This window comes from Rhamphochromis sp. 'chilingali' (genome assembly GCF_963969265.1).
Source record: "Rhamphochromis sp. 'chilingali' genome assembly, chromosome: 16".
Taxonomy (NCBI): Eukaryota; Metazoa; Chordata; class Actinopteri; order Cichliformes; family Cichlidae; genus Rhamphochromis; species Rhamphochromis sp. 'chilingali'.
In genome coordinates this window covers 8,628,697-8,649,398 of record NC_137943.1, presented here as the reverse complement: position 1 = coordinate 8,649,398, position 20,702 = coordinate 8,628,697, and the positions used below count along the sequence as shown (strand labels likewise).

General features: G+C 43.1%; 3 protein-coding genes across 3 annotated transcripts; 1 reads left to right on the top strand and 2 right to left on the bottom strand.

The window, feature by feature from the left end:
• Nucleotides 1–178: 178 nt before the first annotated feature.
• On the top strand, nt 179–10,266 carry tmbim1a (transmembrane BAX inhibitor motif containing 1a). Its single transcript, XM_080907344.1, has 12 exons — nt 179–463; nt 3,370–3,681; nt 4,063–4,130; nt 7,834–7,898; nt 7,981–8,034; nt 8,125–8,175; nt 8,275–8,314; nt 8,788–8,825; nt 8,916–9,003; nt 9,103–9,198; nt 9,287–9,340; nt 9,460–10,266. The coding sequence occupies exons 2-12, from the start codon at nt 3,375–3,377 to the stop codon at nt 9,607–9,609; spliced, it is 1,011 nt and encodes a 336-aa protein (XP_080763470.1). The 5' UTR covers nt 179–463; nt 3,370–3,374; the 3' UTR covers nt 9,610–10,266.
• A 1,635-nt stretch (nt 10,267–11,901) lies between these two features.
• On the bottom strand, nt 11,902–14,545 carry LOC308412778 (uncharacterized protein). The gene is made up of 3 exons (XM_080907345.1): nt 14,470–14,545; nt 14,019–14,259; nt 11,902–12,218 (listed from the first exon to the last, which is right to left on the bottom strand). Exons 1-3 carry the CDS (start codon nt 14,510–14,512, stop codon nt 12,047–12,049), a joined length of 456 nt encoding a protein of 151 aa, XP_080763471.1. The 5' UTR covers nt 14,513–14,545; the 3' UTR covers nt 11,902–12,046.
• A 118-nt stretch (nt 14,546–14,663) lies between these two features.
• Nucleotides 14,664–19,745, bottom strand: mcm6 (minichromosome maintenance complex component 6). The gene is made up of 18 exons (XM_080907343.1): nt 19,523–19,745; nt 19,204–19,350; nt 18,948–19,058; nt 18,613–18,700; nt 18,359–18,520; nt 18,114–18,279; nt 17,874–18,022; nt 17,636–17,786; nt 17,387–17,528; nt 17,097–17,238; nt 16,873–16,980; nt 16,585–16,740; nt 16,320–16,448; nt 16,062–16,226; nt 15,749–15,875; nt 15,469–15,663; nt 15,219–15,358; nt 14,664–15,116 (listed from the first exon to the last, which is right to left on the bottom strand). The coding sequence occupies exons 1-18, from the start codon at nt 19,618–19,620 to the stop codon at nt 15,006–15,008; spliced, it is 2,487 nt and encodes an 828-aa protein (XP_080763469.1). The 5' UTR covers nt 19,621–19,745; the 3' UTR covers nt 14,664–15,005.
• Nucleotides 19,746–20,702: the final 957 nt, after the last annotated feature.

The window sequence follows — 20,702 nt, the reverse complement described above, 5'->3', positions numbered from 1 at the left end:
AGAAGTTCAGCACACTTGATGAGCTTGTTTACTACAGAGTCCAAATAACAGCTCATATCAGGTGAAAGGAGTCAGAACTCTGCAAAGTGTGGAAGACTCGCGCGCCAGCAGCAGAGGGCACTTTAGGAGAGCGCGTGCATTCAGTAACGTGACACCGCCAGTGCTGAAAATGAGTCAGCGCCTTTCGGGCCCCGCTGTCCGCGATGTGGGTGTGTGTGAGAGAGATTCCTCCGGACCACACCCTGCTTCCACAGTTCCAGGAAAAAAAAAAACTTTTCACAGCTGCCCACTTCTGCCAGTGCTTCTCTGAATAACAACATCGAGAACATAAAACAACCCCACACTAAAACTTGGAGTACAGCATTAAAGACAGTTTAAGGCTTTGTGAGTGACAGCGGGAGGATATCGCTCTTCTTCTCTCTGGGACTGAGAGCCACCGACGAGGTTGACGTCTCGTAATTTGGTAAGATGTTGTTATATTCTTCCCATTCTGTCAGAAACACCGCTCATGGTGAAGGTGGTGGTGTTTGTGTTCTGGCTGAGCTCGCTCACACACCTGGAAAAGCTTTTTTGGGGGGAGTTAGCGGAGGTTTGGTAACTGGGTGGAGTGGGTCTGTGTGTAGACGCTTTTAGGATAGCCATCTTTCTTTTTCAGTTCAGTCGACAAAACTGAAATGTTAAACACGAGACACAGCTGATGCTGAGTTTTCTTCTTTTTCCTTTTGAATGTTACATCGTTGCTTATTTTTTGCTGTCAGAGATGAGTTACAGGGCGGGTAAAGGCGGCCCTCGTAGCGGGGAAGACAGCTGTTAGCAATAACGTTAATGAGTGCGCCCTTAAAGGCAACGGAGCTCTTGATGATTTCTAATTCGCTGATGTGCTGTCGAGTCGTGTGAGACGTCGTGTCAGTTGTTAGTCAGTGTGCCAGTCCACCCCCCCCCCCCCCCACACACACACACACACACTTGTGCACAGTCTGTTATAGTTAAATAATAAGTGGCTGACGTTCAACAGGACTATACCCGATAAATATTGTTTTGGGAGTCTGTTGGGCTTAAGCCCGAGTTTTGCTTTGCGGAAGTTGACCGTAAACATGTAAACACAAACAGGCTAAATTGAAAAATGCCCAACACAGTTGCCCAAATGTATGATGACATCTCCGTGTGTCTGGTTTCATCTGACCAGCCTTTACACAGTGTTAGTCATCTACTGTTGTGGGGGGTCAAAAGGGAGCAACCAAATGTTACATTTAATTTTAGGTTTAGTGGCAAATGTGTTATAAGAACCAGGAAACTCATAACAGGCTTTATCTAGCCTAAGCTAGATTGCAAATCCCCTCCCTGGTGTCTGGTGTTTGATCAGCTTTTGATATGACAAATAAAACCTTAAATGCAGCATAAATTCATAGATAGGATAAGTAACTGGATGTTGGTTCTACCACAAAAAAGGAACACCAAATGAAAGCAATACTCAATAATACTGAACAACAGCATTCCCATTTTCTGACATTCTCGATTAATTATTTTTGTACAATTCATTTTAATAATCTGCTGATGTTTACTGTACATGTAGAGAATAATGAAGCAGAAGTATGCAAAAAATCTGTTTATCTGATAATAAAAAAACAGGATAAAATAACAAACAGGTTTTAAGTTAGCATTCAGGTTAAAGTTCACTGCTGTGTACAATGTAAAATGTCATGATTTGGCAGGAAAGCATGTGCGAGAATGTAAAGGACAAAGTCTGTTGCAGGCGTATTGGATTAGAAAGAGTCGGCAGCATTAAAAAAGAATGCATGACTTCTTGCCCAGGCAGAAATAATGAAGCTCAACAAAAAGGAGTGATTAAAAGCTTTGCCAAACCGGTTCTCAGTGTTCTTGTGTGGTGCTTCTGTAACTGTGTCCATCCGCATGACAGGCTTCACGTAACAAAAGCATTTCTGAGTCACAGGGCTTTGCTCTGAGTGACGTGTTTGTGCCATGCCAGATGAATGTAAACAGACTAGTTATGTTAGTGTGTTCAGACGACATACGTTACAGTAATAACCACAACCACATGATGACCTGAGGTTGAAGGGAGGATGAACTACATTGAATATGAGTGTATTTTTCGTAAATATTAGAGCTACACCCTCCTGTTCAAACACACATATGAACCTGCTGCCTTCTCATGTCTCAGTGACTATGAAGCAATCAGCTTTGTCCTCATTCCACAAGGATCAGCTGAAGCACTTTTTCCATTGATTGTTTTCTGTCCTGTTGCTTGGTGCTTAGTATGTGAGGTAATGGCAACAAGAGGTGGAGCCAGCTCTTGAATTCCTTTACTGCGTATATTTCCCTAAAAGTCCCACTGAAAATGCAGCACTTTCAGAATAACTGAGCAAACTGTATTGTGCTTAGAAACACGTCAGCCTTTTAAGCTAGCAGTTTGGTGTCTTTTGTAAAATCAGCAGAAGTAAATTGCCCTTTTAATTCTTTATGTTTCACACTGAAAAAGTAGGTACACTTAGGTCTCAAGAACCCAGTGTACTGACCATCTCAGTTCTTTCAGCAGCATGGAATACTTGGGCCTCATGTTGTTGCATGATGTTAGCGTGCATGTGGTTATTATTAGAAATTTCCCTTTGGGGCCCGTGTGGTGGTTCCTGGGTATGTGGTGGGTTTTGTGAACCAGTGTTGAGCAAATCCTTCTACTCCGTGAACCCGATACACACCCAAGTGTGTACAGTAAGGTGTATGGTAATTACTCTGGCAGGAGCCCAAGCCCAGCTATTACCCAGACCTTAATGTGCACGCACACCAACAGTGGCTCCATGCAGAGCCCTAAAGCTAAATGGAGCTCTGTTGTTGTCGCCAAAGGCACAACTGTGCATTTTCAGGCAGGCAGGCGGGAGGGCAGCGTGGGCACCTAAGTTTGCTAATGTCATAACGCAAAAAAAAAGTGAAAAAGTGATCCTGACAGTGATCCTGAACACACTGCCAGTGCAGTGGAACCATACCTGGATAGAAAAACGCACAGTGGGACATTGTCAGAGTGTGGACCTCAACAGTAATGAAGTAATGTGAAATTACAAGAAGGCTGCCTTAGAGAATTCAGGTTGTGATGAAGAATAAAGGTGGTCATAAGTCAGGTAAAAACCGTATCGGCCTTATATACCATGTATGTTTGCCCATGTTTCAATAAATTGCTGTACCTATTTCCCTTTTTCCTGACTTTTTCAATGTGCATTATAAATCTTTTACTGACGATGACAGTGTACAGCAAAACCTTAAAGAGCACATGTTGGTGATGCTTCCGACTGTCTTACCTCTGCTCCCTGTAGTCCCTGCATGTTGTGAACTGTATTTCCTCCCCTCCCTTCCGCACAGGCATCATGTCACACTACCCTCCAGGGTACGAAGAATCTCATGGCCCACTGTATGGACCTCAGGGTGGGAACTACCCACCACCCCCTCCATATGGATTCCCTTCATATGGTGGTTCACAGCCAGGCTATCCCTCTGCTCCATACCCTTCTGGTCCAAATGCCCCTCTGTACCCAGGCCAGCCAGCTGGCTACCCTCCAGGCCCTTATCCAGGGCAGCCACAGCCTGCTGGACATCCAGGATCTCGCTACCCGAATCCTCCTCCCATGCCTCCTGTCGTTCCACCTACAATACCATCAGATGTCCTGAGCTCTGGTAAGACTCTGGCTTGTAACGTGTATCCTCTAATGACATTATCTTTTTAATAAAAGGAGAAAGCATCCTGCTACTGTGTGCTCACACAACACCTAACAATGATATCATTCCAGTATTGAACTAGAGCCATTAGTCAGCTAGTGCATGATGTAGGTTAAGGAATATTACAACAAAATCCACCTATAGGAGTTCTTAGTCTCATAGAGTTATACATTAGAGCTTCTTTGTTTCATTTTTACACTTGTGAGTGGACTATCAAGTGAATTTTAATAAATAAAACAAAATATGCATATTTTAATTGTAATAAAGTTTACCTAATGAATAATGTTTCTTGTTGCTCTTTGTAGTCAGTGATCGCTTTTCTATCTACTGATGATACAGGTGATGAGTTTGCAGCAAGTGGCAGCGATTGGGACAGTCTGAGCATTCGGCATACCTTCATCAGAAAGGTAAAGCACCACAATCTGCATGAAATTACCTATTTTACTGTCCTGTGCAATAATTTATCCAGAGGAGTGCTTAATAACACTTTTAAGTTACTTTCAGAATCATTTAAGACTCATTACAACACCCGCACCCAAAAGAAAAGGGCAGATTGACAGCTAAAAGTTGTGTTGTCAGGAAAATTACATGTACAGTGGGGCAAAAAAGTATTTAGTCAGCCACCGATTGTGCAAGTTCCCCCACTTAAAATGATGACAGAGGTCAGTAATTTGCACCAGAGGTAGACTTCAACTGTGAGAGACAGAATGTGAAAAAAAATCCATGAATTCACATGGTAGGATTTGTAAAGAATTTATTCGTAAATCAGGGTGGAAAATAAGTATTTGGTCACCTCAAACATGGAAAATCTCTGGCTCTCACAGACCTGTAACGTCTTCTGTAAGAAGCTTTTCTGTCCCCCACTCGTTACCTGTATGAATGGCATCTGTTTGAACTCATCATCTGTATAAAAGACACCTGTCCACAGCCGCAAACAGTCAGACTCCAAACTCCGCCATAGCCAAGACCAAAGAGCTTTCGAAGGACACCAGGAAAAGTATTGTAGACCTGCAGCAGACTGGGAAGAGTGAATCTACAATAGGCAAGCAGCTTGGTGTGAAAAAATCAACTGTGGGAGCAATCATCAGAAAATGGAAGACATACAAGACCACTGATAATCTCCCACGATCTGGGGCTCCACGCAAGATCTCATCCCGTGGGGTCAAAATGATCATGAGAACGGTGAGCAAAGATCCCAGAACCACACGGGGGGACCTGGTGAATGACCTGCAGAGAGCTGGGACCAAAGTAACAAAGGTCACCATCAGTAACACACTACAACGGCAGGGAATCAAATCCCGCAGTGCCAGACGTGTTCCGCTGCTGAAGCCAGTGCATGTCCAGGCCCGTCTGAAGTTTGCCAGAGAGCACATGGAGGATACAGCAGAGGATTGGGAGAATGTCATGTGGTCAGATGAAACCAAAGTAGAACTTTTTGGTATAAACTCAACTCGTCGTGTTTGGAGGACGAAGAATACTGAGTTGCATCCCAAGAACACCATACCTACTGTGAAGCATGGGGGTGGAAACATCATGCTATGGGGCTGTTTTTCTGCCAAGGGGACAGGACGACTGATCCGTGTTAAGGACAGAATGAACGGGGCCATGTATCGTGAGATTTTGAGCCAAAACCTCCTTCCATCAGTGAGAACTTTGAAGATGAAACGAGGCTGGGTCTTCCAACATGACAATGATCCAAAACACACCGCCCGGGCAACAAAGGAGTGGCTCTGTAAGAAGCATTTGAAAGTCCTGGAGTGGCCTAGCCAGTCTCCAGACCTCAACCCCATAGAAAATCTGTGGCGGGAGTTGAAAGTCCGTGTTGCTCGGCGACAGCCCCAAAACATCACTGCTCTCGAGAAGATCTGCATGGAGGAATGGGCCAAAATACCAGCTACTGTGTGTGCAAACCTGGTAAAGACCTATAGTAAACGTTTGACCTCTGTTATTGCCAACAAAGGTTATATTACAAAGTATTGAGTTGTATTTTTGTTATTGACCAAATACTTATTTTCCACCCTGATTTACGAATAAATTCTTTACAAATCCTACCATGTGAATTCATGGATTTTTTTTTTTTCACATTCTGTCTCTCACAGTTGAAGTTTACCTCTGGTGCAAATTACTGACCTCTGTCATCATTTTAGGTGGGGGAACTTGCACAATCGGTGGCTTACTAAATACTTTTTTGCCCCACTGTATATTTGAAAAAAATCCACATCATTTCCTGGTTAACAGTCAAATTTTGGCAGAATGTATTAAATTCAATTCATTTTTATTTATATGCCAAATTACAACAACAGGTGCCTCAAGGCGCTACAAAGAATGTATTTCTTTATACAAAATGGCAAATTTTCTTTGAGATGTGTTCAGCAACACTGGCCAGAGTGATTTTTGCCTTGCAGCTGTTGTTCATGTGTTTTGAATGGTTGGATGAGCTTTGACTCGTGATGAGGTTTTCTAATGGACTAGTACATGGGACTATATAAGTGAATATACAAGCCTTCGGGATTAATAAAGTATTCTGATTCTGATAACACATACACAGCAGCAGACCAGAAAAAGATCATTATATCCAGCTTTGTTTACTGAGACAGAAAAGTAGCCTCATCACAGATGCAGAATTTTCCAAATAAAGAACTCTAGTAGTCTCAGAGGACAAGCATCAGTCTCTAAACTACTTCTGTGGAGGGGAAACAAACCAAGCACGGGGGGGGTTGGCTAAGACATGCAGCATTTTATAGAGTATGATGGTGAGAGGTTCTGTTTATTGTTAGATCCAAATTTGACATTTGTGACACTGACTGAAAGGTCAATGACAGAGCATAAACTGGGGAGAGGATGAGTTATTCTAATAATAACTTTATTTGTATGGCCTTTTTAAAAACACCCAGTGCTTCACAGTTTGTACTGTAAGCACATTAGATAATAAGTGTAAATAATTATACATCTGTGTACTATACATACTATATAACAGGAGACGGCCTTTTGCTATATAAGGATACACAGGAGCTATGACAGCTTTACAAGAGAATTAACTTGTGTGTGTGTTTTAGTCTCAGCTTCTCTGGTCAGTGCTTTGGTTGCTTGCCGGTCCACAAGTGTGTGCTAGTCCACACGAGTCCCTGCCTTGAAAACTGATAACCCTTAAACTGTTTAGAAACAGATGAAAGTGGGTGTAGATATTAGAAGGCAGAGTGCAGCCTTGCTTTGATTCTGGTATTTTAAGGATTTCACTTATGCGCCTTCTTCATCTGTAACAGTAGGGCAGTTAAACGAAGACACAGCGAAACAGAAAGCATAGGAGAACAGCCAAACTAAGTTTACTTGGCACTGAACTTGAGAGCTGTCACTGAGTGTTGTTTTGTTGGGTTTCCTGTACACAACCTTTCTGGCTCGAAGTTAAATGGATAGTGTGTGAACGTGCGACACATTTGTTTTGGTTTGCAAGCACAGGGTTGTTTTCACTAATGTTGTCTTCCAGTCTTTAGCGATTGCTGTACGAATCCTGGGTTCACTTGAGTCTGGTTGGCAGTGGGACAACAAGCCCAAACACTGGTAAATCTGTAAAGAACTGCTTGAAGAAAAAGACCAGGGAGTGTCTTAAGACTTTTAAATATGCGTGGTCACCAGATCTCGTCTCCTATGAGTTTTTGTGATGCATTTGTAACTGGATAGCTATGAATGGCTGTGTTGACTTTACTCTTGGCACTGACTGTTTTGCCACTTCAAAAGGTGGAGTGTCAAATCTCTTCCCCCAACGTGCTTTCCCGGACTGGTGTCCTGGTTTGCTACATCCTGATTCCAACATAGTCTTTTGTTTTGTATAGTTTTATTGTTGACAAGCTCCAACCTCCTCAGTGTTGGCATGATTTATTTTAAATGAACAACAAAAGCACATAAAATAAATAATTATATGTTACATTGTAGCTTAAAAGATTCCACCATATTTTGAGAAAATGTATAATTCATAACTACATACTGCTAGTTTGTTTTTGTTTTTGTATCATACGCAAATGAGCACAAAGATATGTCGGACACAAACTGGACCAATCCAATAGCTTCTGTATTCAGAGTATAAAAAAATGTGAATATTTTTTTCTTTTTAAGGTGTATTTGATCTTGGCGTGTCAGCTCCTGGTCACCACAGCCATTGTCGCCATATTCACGTTTGTGTGAGTATACAGATTGTGTTCTTTCTCAGGCTCTTTGCGTGTGAGCATTTCCTGGTGTTAACTGGGCCTCTCTTTGTTACAGCCAACCTGTCAAATCTTTTGTAAGGCAGAACTCAGCTGTGTACTGGGCATCATAGTAAGTCTCCCTCTGTGGTAACATCATTCGAAGTGATGTGCTGACTCATGGATAAGAACTGTACCTTTGTGATTCATTTCTACATTTTAGCGCGGTGTATTTCATCACCCACATCGTGCTGGTCTGCTGCAAGGGCCCCCGGTGAGTGTGATTGCCTGCTTTTATTATGTTTTAAGAGGAAATACTCGTACTTGAACAGTTTTAAACCAACGTTGTACTGAAAGCCAACTTATTTTGCAGGAGGAAGTTCCCATGGAACATGATTCTGCTCGGCCTCTTTGTAAGTATGACTTGTGGTTGTGGTCATTACCAGCAGTTTCCTGGACTTGGATCAAGTCATACTGAAACCCTTTTTGTCTTTGTCAGCGAGACATTCCATCCAATGACAGCCTTATCACAGTACTTGAAATGTAATTTTGATATCAGAGCCAAGCTGTGAGTCACCACATTTGTTTGCATTTTACCTGTTGATACGTTTGAGTGTTCAGTTTATCAGCTCGAACAGCAACATGACTGAGCTGTTTTATGATCTGCATTTTGTCACATAATAAAAGGTTTTGTGGGTTTTTTATTCTGTATTCTTATTTCCTGAATTGTCACGTGGACTTGTAGGAGTCCCACATGACACTGGGACTTTTATCACAGTATTGTGTTGACACTGAGTTAGACCGCATGTCAAGATTATGCTGTTTGTGGTTGGACAAGAAGTGTTTCATTGTAGTTATATCTGATCTTTATTTTTTTGTGAAACAGACTCTGTCTTTGTCGTATATGACTGGAACCATATCCAGGTAAAAAAATATATATACAGTCCCTTTCATGTGATAAAAAGATTCTGATGGTTTCCTCACTGCTGACTGTGTGTTGCGCTTTGGTTTTAGTTACTATGACACAAAAGCAGTGTTTCTTGCGCTGGGAATCACAGCTGTCGTCTGCATCGCCGTCACAGTGTTCTGCTTCCAGACGAAGGTAGGGGCGTGCACGTTTCTGCTTATCAGCTTTAAATCTCCACAGTGTGTTTGTTCATGGCCACGCGTTGAGATGCCTGCTGTCAATTTCTCTTTGTAGGTCGACTTCACCAAGTGCCAGGGCCTTTTCTGTGTCCTCGGTATCGTCGTGTTCGTGACTGGCATCATTACAGCCATCGTGCTGTCCTTCAAATACGTGAGTTACTGCTGTTGTGAAGACTGTGACTGTTTCCCGACACCTTCTTGGGTTTTCTTGTTATCTTAATGACTATTTGTTGTTGCAGATATTTTGGCTTCACATGCTTTATGCGGCTATAGGAGCCATAGTTTTCACTCTGGTAAGTATTTCACTTTAAAGTTACAAAGAAGTGGAAAAGTCACCTTAAATCTTACAGCAGCCCTCATTGTATTTGTTGATATAGTGCTCAGTTTTTTTGTAACTGTTTGTGTCTTGCAGTTCCTGGCATATCACACTCAGCTACTGATTGGAAACAGAAAGCACTCCATTAGTCCAGAGGAGTACGTGTTCGCTGCACTCTCCATCTACGTCGACATAATCCAGATCTTCCTTTTCCTGTTGCAAATTATTGGTGCTTCCACCAAATAAAAATCCAGCGGCACAGTGTAGTGAAATCATTCCATGCTTTTGAAAAGCTTTACTTTTCCAATAGACATTAAAAGATTTTTAAGACCATGGTGCTCTTCAGGGAAAATGTCTAAGGGCTGAATATGAGATTTTACATTGTAGATTAAACCTAAACTGCTGCTCAAATGTTTGGGGTCACGCTGATATACCCTTTTCTTGAAAGGAAGAACTTTCATCTAATAACAAGTTAACTTGATCAGAAATGATCTGATCAATTTAATGACAGTTAATTGTAAATGTCCAAATTATGTGAGATTATGTAAATTTATGGTTTGGGATTTTCATAAGAAAACTGGAGTCAATTTCAGCATTTTCCCTCCTGTATTGCTGAGGTGTATTGTGTTACCTAATGCAGGTTTATCACGGGACCAGGCTTATTGATCCCTAGACAAAAAAACTTTCCAAACACAGCTGAAAGCTGATAAAGGAGCGTTCTAGTATAGTTAGAGTATAATCTAGTATAATCACACGAAATGCTTCAATCAGCTAAGTAAATGATTAGCTTCTTTAATCTGTTCTCAGCTCTTGTTACATGGTCAGTCTTTTTACATGAAAAACTTGCATTTAAGTAACATGGTGTGCCATGAAAGTGGGCTTCTGTGTTTATGATGTAATTTCCCACCATATATATTGTATTGGAGTTCCATCTACTGTGTTATCCATGTGGAGGTGTTAAAGCATGCTAGTCTGCAGTAAGCTAATGTTTAAATGTTCAGTTAACTGGATGACTTTACAATAATAACATTTATTTTCTTGTTCTGTGATCCAGCCATGACCAGCTGATCAGAGCTGTGGTAAAAATTAATGATTTGTTTTTGTTATTCGTTGGATTTTTTTTATTTTTTTTTCATCCCCTGAACAGAAAAGTCAAGGCGTGGACTGAACCATTGTTTCAGAGAGCTGTACTAAGGAGACCTTTAAAAAAAGTTATGACTAATTTAGGGCTGTTAATGTTAACGCGGCTTTATCCGTCATCATGATTAACGCAATTTTAAATTTTCAACACAATTAAACCATCTGGAGCGCAGAATGGACAAACTTTGTGCAAACTGCCCAAATAGCCTTGATGCATGCAGGGATTTTGAGTCATTTTCGCTCCAAATGGGTTAATTGCATTGAAAATTTTGATCGTGATCATCATGACGACAGATTAATCCACGTTAATGTTGACAGCCCAAGAATAATTCCATTTATCTTTGTTTGTATAATATCTCTGATCATGCCTTGTTAAGTGTTTTTTTTTTTTTTTGGTTTTTTTTCCTCCGGGGTTTTTTATTTTTTTGCAAAGTAAGGATATTTTAAAGTGATGCCCCCCAAAAATCTGAGCATTAGTTTACATCACCCAAAAATGCACTTTGTATGAAATCTATATTTGTTTTTATATACTTTAACAGCTTATCGGTGGTTATGACGAATACTATTACCTAACTATCTACAGACACTTGAATCCCATCTGCAACATTTATTCCATATTACTGGACTTAATGCAGAAAGTGTCTGATCTCTCTTCTGTGTATGAACATGTACAGCTACAAATGAATTCTCCCATGTGTCTAAATGCTACAAGAACAAGGCAAATCCTAAAGTGTAACTTTTTGAGATTATGAAGTACAGTAGGGGTGGGCATTGCCACATTTGATCTCAGTTACTCAAGTATGAGCAGAGTCAGATTTTTGGGACATGTCCACCCCTGAAGCACAGCTCGGCGCCACTAATGGCAGCCACGGCTCTGCTTATATTACTTTATTCAGATAAAGTAATATAGGTCACTTTATTTGAATTGTACTCCTTTATATCACTTCAGTGCCTTCACCGTGTCAATGTCTGTTATTTTAATTTTTTTTAACTTTACAGAATACAGGGTTATAATATGTTTTATAGAGTTATTATATGTGTGCCTGTAAATATAGTTGTGTTAGTCAGATGTGGGTCAGACAGCGAGGGCCGGCAGGGCGGGATTTTTCCACACAGGACAGCATTATCGGTGCCGTGTTGTTAAAGTACTGGAACATTTCTGAACTCCAGTCTTTCATTGTCCAAATGTTTCTCCTGAGATGATCAGCTAAGACCATTAATGACATATTTAGAGCACAGCTTAAAGTTTATAAAAGCCACGAGTCAAATCAACAGAGGCAGACATGTTTACTGTACACCACGGATGGTTAGTGTGGAAGAGGGGGTTGTACATATATCAGTGCTACAGAAAATCTATTTGCTTATCATTGTAAATAAAGTTTTCTTTTAGTCTTAATGTGATTGTACCAGTGATGATTTTATTCAAATATACATTTACCTCTGACATGGGTGAACTTTACATCAGTGTTCTGATCAGTCTTTAATCCAAGAGTCTCTGTGTGGGATACTGTGCATACGATGCAAATCACAGCTGCAACATAAATTACTGGTCGAGTTTAACATCCACTGCATGATGGCGGTAGCGACTCCCTTCGTATTCGCCTTCATTTGATCTTTTCATCCTCTGTCTGATCTTTAACTGTTTCAGTCTGTTTTTGTCCACTTGTCTCTTGGCTAGGAAGAAGCTGATTATTCCTGTAGGGAGACCGATAATCCTGCACAGAGAGGAAAGAGACAAAATATTTATACAGTACTGATGGCTCTGTCACACTAGAGAATAACAGGACAGCAAGTTCTACGCAGCTCGGGAAAACTGGTGGTTCCCCAGTGACTGCGCTGAACGTGAACGACAAATCTGCACCTAATATATCTTGCTCTTTAAAAAAAAAATGTATTAGTAGCCTGTGTGGAGGATATTCATCCAAGTTGTATTTTGGATAGTGAATCTCTCTTTTGGAAAATTGTGCAAAGTTTTCTCTTTTAGCCACAGTAGCATTATATGGAAGAACAATTGTTTCACTGTTATTGTCTGCCAATTGTGTTTCTGGGACTTGAGGAGGACACATCAGTAACATTAACATGCAGGCAACACAGGAAGGTGACCAAAACATAACATTAAAATTACCTTGGAAAGAAAAGCATCTGGACTTTAAGTTTCTTGAAGACGTTTCACCTCTCATCCGCGAAGCTTCTTCAGTTCGAAGAGTAATTGGTGGAGATTCACAGATTTTAAGCCCTATGGGAGTGACCCTAAGAGGGACATGGACCCCGTCATGGATCCTCCGTCTAATCACATGAGCCTGGGTGTGGGTCACAATGAGCCAAGGTTTTCGCATGAACCCATTGCGAAACCTAGCCCTTCCCTATCACATGATTTACTGAGGTCAAATGGCCCAAGATGTGAGTGGGCGTTAGGGCGTCTGGGAAGGGATCTCAAAACTGGATTATAGATGCAGACAGTTGGTGTCGTAAGCCACCACCTCTATTCAAAGATGGTTGTTCACAGTGGACATAATGGCTCCTAACACTTTCAAACCATCTGTCTTTGTCCAAAATGTGAACATTGGCATCCTTGTTTTCACAGGATGAGAGGTGAAACGTCTTCAAAATATGAAGAAGAAGTCGTCCAGACGCTTTTCTTTCCAAGCTCTTTAGACTACGATGACCTGGATGACTGAAAGCCTTCACAGACATTACAGTTACCTAATAAATATGAACTTAAAGACACAGGAAGTTTTTAGTAAGTGCTCTAATAATATTTCCTCTAATTGCCAGCCACCTCTTTTCAAGGGACCAAATATAATTGGCCAGTGGACTCAAAATTGGTTTCATGGACAACATGAGCTAAGCCTTAACTTAATTTAACCCCAAGCAATCTCCTGAAGATTGCCTGGGGCATTCTTTAGGTGCCTTCCCAGTGTTGACAAATGTCCAGCTGGTATAACCACACTTCCTCAGGGACTTAAAGGCCAGATTAGGTGTTGCATAGAAAAGCAAGATCAGTTTGAAAGGTGAGCAATTCAAGCAGAAATACTAACTGATATTCACCGAGATCTATTCAAGTACTTTAAAAACACTTTTCAAACCCCCATCAACACCTCACTTCGCTGTCACACAGTTACTGTAAACTTTTGCAGTTAGCACTAGAGCGCGTTTTCTTTGAGAAAACAGAACAAAACCGAGAGGTTTTCGAAGAAAAGTGAAAAGTTCTGCATTTGTCAAGCAGCTGACTTGAACAAGCAACCAAGCATGCACTACAATCAGAAGAACTGCAGTAAAGGCCAATCACCCATGCTCTAGCTGTAGGCTTTAGGCAGTCAAACAAACAATCAAAAATAAACATTTTTATTATCATGCTAGCCCAATTATATTTGAGCCTCTGGAAACGAGGACTGCATAAAAAGCGTGTCATTTCTAATCTTTTTAATCGTTCTTTGACACACCTCTGACTTGATTTGTCAGTGCTGTAGCTTCTATATCTCTCTCGCGGGTTTTGGTCAAAAGAGAGAAATTACCAGGCAAAGCCGATTTTCACCATAGGGTTCTTGGCTTTTCTCTTGGGGATGTATTCAGGACCCTCTGGTTCCTCTACCTCCTCCTGGGCTCTGCCTCTGTCGGTATTCTGGGTCTGCTCGCTCCTCTGCGTCTCCATCCTGGAGCAGACAGCAGGGGAGACGTGCAGCCGCAGGCTCGGACACACTGCCCGGCTTTGACTGCTCTGTCTGAGCACCCACCGGCCGGAGAAAAGGTACATACCTGTTGACACAAATTACACGAGTACTTTAAAAATCTTACTTCATTTGCGACCACGTCAATATGAAGTCTTCTTAAAGTGCTAAACTAAAGCATATAAAAGGTTATTTACAAAAATAACTATATTAAAATAAACAACTTATCGCCGCCGACCAAAATATAATTCCCTTAATTGTGACCTTTTTTTATAACGAATAAAGCCAATAATTAAACCTTTCAGTGTTGTCCGGACTGTATTCAGTGTGGACGCCGCCATGTTTGTTGCGTAATTGCAACGGGCATGCGCAGTCGCAACAACGGGAGCTGCTGCCACCTAGTGGTACTCATTTAGATTTTGTATTATTTTAATGCCGCAGGCAACACAAAGACACATGAAGCAAATTTGTGTTTTTCAACATTTTATTCATTGTTCCAACATTTCATTCACAAAATCATAATTATAATACAAAAACACTTTAAACCATGGACGTAAACCATGCTGTATGCTTATAATATACAGTTATTCAAAGTCAACAATAAACTAAGTCAAAGAGAAGTGAATAAACAGCTGGAGAAGAGGCCAGTATATTTACATCTGTTTTTGTTTTTTTGTTTTTATCTTTTTAAATCTAAAGAATATTTAGATAAATCCTCGTATCTTTGTACAGCAGCGAAACATCTCCAATGCCACCATTATGAGCATTAAACACACTATGAACAATAACTCTTGTTTGCCACAAAGAAGCAGGGATCAATTTGAGGACAGGAGTTTAGTCTTCCAGGTTGTAGTTGGGGTTTACAACCAGAACAGATTCCTCTTCTGTGCTTGCAGACTCTGAGCCCTTCAGCCCAGCCTGAGACAGCTGGATGAGGATGTGATCCTTGAGGAAGAGATTTGTGTGGGAGATCGTATAAATGAACATGTCTGCACTTAGAGAATCGCTGACTCATTATCTTTTCACATTTTAAGATGGTAGACTTACATAGTGCACCAGCCTGTGGATGACCTTCTCTATCAGCCCCTTCCTATTGATGAGCTCCTCCTCAGAGTCGATCTCTGACTCGATCTCCTTCAGATACCAGTTGACCACTGCACTTTTCTTCAGATCCTCCTCTTCCTCAGCTGCAACACAGATTAGCAAGAAAAATGTGAGAAGAAAAAGAAAAAGAACAGTGACAGAGCAGACAAGGAAATGAGATGGAAAACAGACTGGAGGGAGGAACATCTCTTACCATCCTCTGCTCTGCGCAGATGCAGGACGAGCAGGTTGGAGATGCGTTTGTACTCGGCGAAAGACAGACGAAGAGATGGTTTGGACTGGCTCCCAGGCTCGCCGTGGCCATTGACACCGCCAGCGTGTCCATTAATTCCATTAGTAAGGCCAATGACACCATCCACGTTTCCATTTACTCCATTCGGGACGTTACCTGCAAAGATGCAGAGAAGAGTTTACGTTAAATAAACAGCGGTGATGCATGGTGTCATTTCACATCTTCTCTATATTGATAGTACCTTCTTCCTGCTGCTCCTCCTCTTCCTCCATTTCATCCTCCTGTTCCAGGTTGATGTCTGGCGTCTCCACTCTGATGATAGATTTGTTCAGAAGACGGAACGCTTCCTTCACGTGTTTGGGCTGAACCTAGAAGCATGGGATGAAAGGGCAAGAGTTAATTCACAGTTTGGCCTTTTATTTTGAAAGGATGTCTTTTTGTTCCCCTCATTTTGGTTAAAGTGATACTCAGGGTGGTTTTGCAGTATTAAATTTTATCAACCACACTCAGTATCGAGTGTTGCATGAATGAAGCTTGTGTGTCTTCGCACATACCTCATCACAACAGTGCATACGTGCCATGGCCTCTGAGAGGCGGATCATGCTCTCCAGCTGTCGCACAGTTATCCTCCAGGCAGATTTGGACACGCCCCCTGAGCCGTCACGCTGGCGGAGACGCTTGTACTGCTCGACGATGAACTCTTCTGATTCGCTGGAGATCTACGGAGGTCCAGAAGTTAATATAAAGGAAATGTGTTAAACAGTAAAAACTGGGTCGCTGGTGTCGGCGTGTGGGGACACCAGCACACCCACCTTGGGTTTGAACTGCCTGGCGAAGAGCAGGTATCTGCGGATCTCATCCAGGGAGTACAGTCTGTCCACAGACTCCTCCACACGGGAGTGCAGATCCACGATGCGTCTGGCGATAGCGTAGTCCGTCACCTATGACAGGTGCAAATCGTTAGCTGCAGTATTCAACTAAATTATCATATTTAAAAAAAAAATGGACAAAATAAAAGACATGAATAGAAACAACCAGTAAGCACAGGATGCTCAGACTACGCTCATTTGCATGTACCTCATTGCACTCGTCCACCAGGATGAAGAAGAGATCAAAGCGGCTCATAATGGGAGCGGTCAGGTTGACGTTCTGCTTCAGACTCTTGCTGCGGTCGTAGCGTCCGCTGACAGGGTTAGCAGCAGCCAGGATGGATGTGCGAGCGTTCAGGGTAGCCTGAGGAGAGAAGCGGAGGAACAGTCTGGTTATTCTACTGCAGAGACGAACGATCGAATATGATAGCAGTGTAACTTCCGCTTGTGCTGCATAAACGCGAGTGTTTAAAGCGCAAAGCTTTGAAAGCGTCACCTTGACTCCGGCTTTGGTGATGCTGATGGTCTGCTGCTCCATGGCTTCATGGATGGCCACCTGGTCTTTGAGGTCCATCTTATCAAACTCATCAATACAGCAAACACCCTGAAATCAAACCAGTTAACAAGTTTTACTTGCACTAATTACATAAAGAAACTTTTTTGTTTTTTTTAAATATAACAATACACTGTTCACTGTTCTTCAGAACTCATGACACTCACGTTGTCGGCGAGCATCAGAGCTCCAGCCTCGATGACAAACTCATGTGACTCCTCGTCTCGGACCACGGCCGCCGTCAGACCTGCAGCAGTGCTGGCCTTGCCGCTGGTGTACACCGCTCTGGGACTGAACTCCTCCACGTGCCTACACAGGCACACACACTCAAATCAACACTGCTGTACAACAAATGTCTACAGCAAAGAGAGCACTGAAAAGTGTTTGTGCCAGAAGATGGAACAAAGAAAAGCTTTATGCAAAGCTAATCAGTAAAGGTGGAAACTGTGGAACGTACTTGAGGAACTGGCTCTTGGCAGTGCTCGGATCTCCCACAATGCACACGTTGATGTCTCCTCTGAGCGAGGTCCTTTCCATGGTCGTCTTGGGAACGCCTCCAAAGAGCATCAGCAGGATGCCGCGCTTCACCTCATCGTTACCTGCACCATCACGTTAACGTTTAACTCACAAGTCACAGCTTTGATAAAGAACTACGAGAGCGTCCTCCATTGGAGAAAAAGGCTAGACGGGGGGTTCGATCACTGACCGTGGATGGTGGGGAAGAGGCTGGTGCACAGGTTGTGGTACAGGTTCTTGTCCTGGCTCATCTCAAAAACCTTCTCCCACTCTTTCTCTGTCATCTGGCTCTTAATGCTTTCAGCCGTCTGCTCCTCCTCCCGCAGCTCTTTACCGCCAAACTGTGATAAAGACGGCACACATTTGTAATCACACAGCAAGATTTGTAGCCGTTTGCATTTTTAGACACATGGGCGAGCGCTTCTTACCCGTGGGTTGGTTGGCGCCACGTTGCAGGCCAGGAAGGCCAGCCTGTATGACAGCTCTCTGACTCCCAGAGCTTTCAGTCCTCTCAGACCATCAGACTCAAAGCCCTGAGGACCTCCTGCTATACGGGTACTGGTCTCTGCTCGCACACCTGGAAGTAACATCCATACAGTCATGAGAACCAAAACAAAACACCACAAGACATAGTTTTGACCATAAATGGTTAAAATTTTAAAAAGTACCAGGTGTGCTGAGCTGTGAGACATCCGGCACGACAATCAGGGTCCCAGTGAAGTCACAGCGGTCTCCAGCCTGAGCCGTCTCCACAGCCTCTGCCCTCAGGATGATCTCAAGAGAGCGTGGGATCGAACCGCGAGGCAGCTCCGCCTGCGTCTCCTGGATACGCACCTGGATACACAAACAGGGTACACAGGGTCAAAATCAGACTCATTCATCCATGCAGACAGACATCCTTTATCACAGTTACCTTCTGAAAGTCGATGAACTTGGATTTGTGCGTGTCGAGGTGGAAGCGGGAGCGGTTGTTGCACACGGGGTTCCTGCAGATGGTCGGAGGAGAGTATTTGAATTGCTGAGAGACATCTTTGATCACTGCCTGGCAGTCCATGCACAGGAAGGTACCGCTCACCTGCACCAAAGGAAGCAGGATGGGTTTAATGACAAAAGACAAGCGTAACGCAACTGAACTTTGTGTCTTCTTCACTGATATAAACATCTCACCAGCTCAGGATGGACTGGGTGCGTTCTCACCACCTGACCGCTGATTCTCACCAGGCTGCCAATACGCATGGAGGACAACTCACGGATCCTATTTATTTATTTAACACAGGAAAAAGGATCAGATTTGGCATTTCATTCCCATTAACATTTACCAGTGAGAGATGCATCATTCCTGCTTTATGCACCACAACTTAAACACCATTTTGTTCCAATTGATTCAAGCCAAGCAGACATTTCTACAACCATCTTTGCACTAAAGCAATCTAGCTGCATAAATGGCAGCTCAGACCAGATAAATGGAGATGTACATGGTGGTTTGGTTAACAGTGTCTTACTTGTGTCTGGTGGGCAGCTCCTCGATAGCGACGTAGAACTCTTTGTTGAGGGGGACGTTCCCGTGATCCCGAGCAAAGTTGCGCACTGCTCTGCAGAGGTAGGGATACACTCTGGAAACAGACAATCCTTCAGGTTACCCCACAGCTTATTTCCACAGCACTGAACTGATGGTTTGAAATGCAGCAGCGCACTCTCCCACCTCAGTATTTAGATGAGATATGATGGAAGCACCTATGACTTGGTGGGCTTGCTCACCTGTAGTACTCCTCCTGGATGGTGGTAGCCAGTTCCTGGTTGAAACCCTCCAAGTCGGTGAAGCTCACCAGTAGGGTGTTCCTCTCAGGCCTGATCAGCTCCTCGGCCTCCCGGACATACTTCACCTCCCCATCCCCGCTCTGAAATCTGCAGGGTGACGCAGGAATCGGGCGAGAGTTAAGAAAAGCAGTGAAAAGACACCAATAGCAGCCGATCAAAGTAGCGCTCGATCCTTATAATTGCTGATTACAAGAGCGATGTCAAGCCAAGCACGTTTCGGCCGACAACAATACGACACGGTCGCTGCCGCCTCACTTACTCCTCTAAGAAAGCCTGGAATAACTTCTGGCACTTCTCGGCCAGCTCGTCCTTCACCATCGCCCCGGCAGTCTCCGCGGTGGCTGTGGCGACATCCATGCTGCAAGTCCGTCAAACTGCGACAACAAAAATAATACAAAAACAAGTTTGCAAAACAGACACGAGTTGCTCCTCTCTGACACACAGCACACTCAGCTCCGGACAACAGAGCCCGGTTTCGCGCGAAAAGTGAGACCACGTGATGTTTGGCGCGCCGCTTTCGACCAATGTGCGACGTTATGGAAATATCTCTGAGCTCGTAGCCAATTAGAAGCGGAAACGTAAATTGACGCGGAGCCCTGCTGCCCGTTTTCCCGCGGTACGCTTCCTGTTCTAAGCTGTAGACCCCGGGGAGAGACCGAGCTGTTATCTCAGTGTGCGCGTGTCTTTGTCGAGCACGTGCGTTAAACAGATAGGCTATAAATGAAGAATGAGCTGACTGTCAGCGTCACAGTGAACTTAGCACTTGAGCCATTTCCGGCCAAAATATTTGGGCAATTTAAAAGTATGTCGTCATCATCATCATCATCATCATCTTCTTCTTCCTTCTTTCTTCCTCATTGGATCATCCAGCTTCATCTATGAATCGTCTGTTTTCCTTCTGCTTGCCTCCTCCATACTTAGCATCCTTTGCCCAGTATATCTGCTCTCCCTCCTCTGCACATGTGCAAAATATCCCAGTCTTGCCTCTCTTACTTTGTCTCCAAACCGATCAACCCGCCCTGCCTCTCTGATATACTCATTCCTGATCGTGTCCATTCTGGTCACTCCCAGTGAAAATCCCAACAAACTGTCCCAGTGCAAACTTGCAAACCTGCAAACTTGATATTCCATGGAAACTCCTGCCTGACCTCATCAAAACAAGAGGGGGATCAGAGCCAATCCCTGATGTAATCTCACCCCCACCTTGAACACATCTGTCACTCTCACCCCTCTCTTGCTGTCTTACATGTCTTGCACCACCCTCACATATTTCTCTGCCACAACCTCATGCTGTACCACGGTATCTCTCTCACCACCCTATCAAATGCTTTCTCTAGACCCATGTAGTCACAGTGCAACTCCTTTTGACCTTCTCTGCACTTCTCCATGAACACTCTCCAAGAAAACATCACATCTGTAGTGCTATGAAACCATAGTCC

Excerpts from the sequence above, each read along its gene's own strand:
- tmbim1a (XM_080907344.1), top strand. The coding sequence starts at position 3,375 with ATGTCACACTACCCTCCAGGGTACGAAGAATCTCATGGCCCACTGTAT. Across the intron at positions 3,682-4,062 it reads ATCAGATGTCCTGAGCTCTG|GTGATGAGTTTGCAGCAAGT; the intron begins GTAAGACTCTGG and ends CTGATGATACAG. Across the intron at positions 8,315-8,787 it reads TGATTCTGCTCGGCCTCTTT|ACTCTGTCTTTGTCGTATAT; the intron begins GTAAGTATGACT and ends TTTGTGAAACAG.
- LOC308412778 (XM_080907345.1), bottom strand. The coding sequence starts at position 14,512 with ATGGCGGCGTCCACACTGAATACAGTCCGGACAACACTGAAAG. Across the intron at positions 14,260-14,469 it reads AGTCCGGACAACACTGAAAG|GTATGTACCTTTTCTCCGGC; the intron begins GTTTAATTATTG and ends TTGTGTCAACAG. Across the intron at positions 12,219-14,018 it reads GTGAAAATCGGCTTTGCCTG|GATTATCGGTCTCCCTACAG; the intron begins GTAATTTCTCTC and ends CTCTCTGTGCAG.
- mcm6 (XM_080907343.1), bottom strand. The coding sequence starts at position 19,620 with ATGGATGTCGCCACAGCCACCGCGGAGACTGCCGGGGCGATGGTGAAG. Across the intron at positions 18,023-18,113 it reads CTCACAGCTCAGCACACCTG|GTGTGCGAGCAGAGACCAGT; the intron begins GTACTTTTTAAA and ends TGTTACTTCCAG. Across the intron at positions 15,117-15,218 it reads TCCACAGGCTGGTGCACTAT|GATCACATCCTCATCCAGCT; the intron begins GTAAGTCTACCA and ends CTCTTCCTCAAG.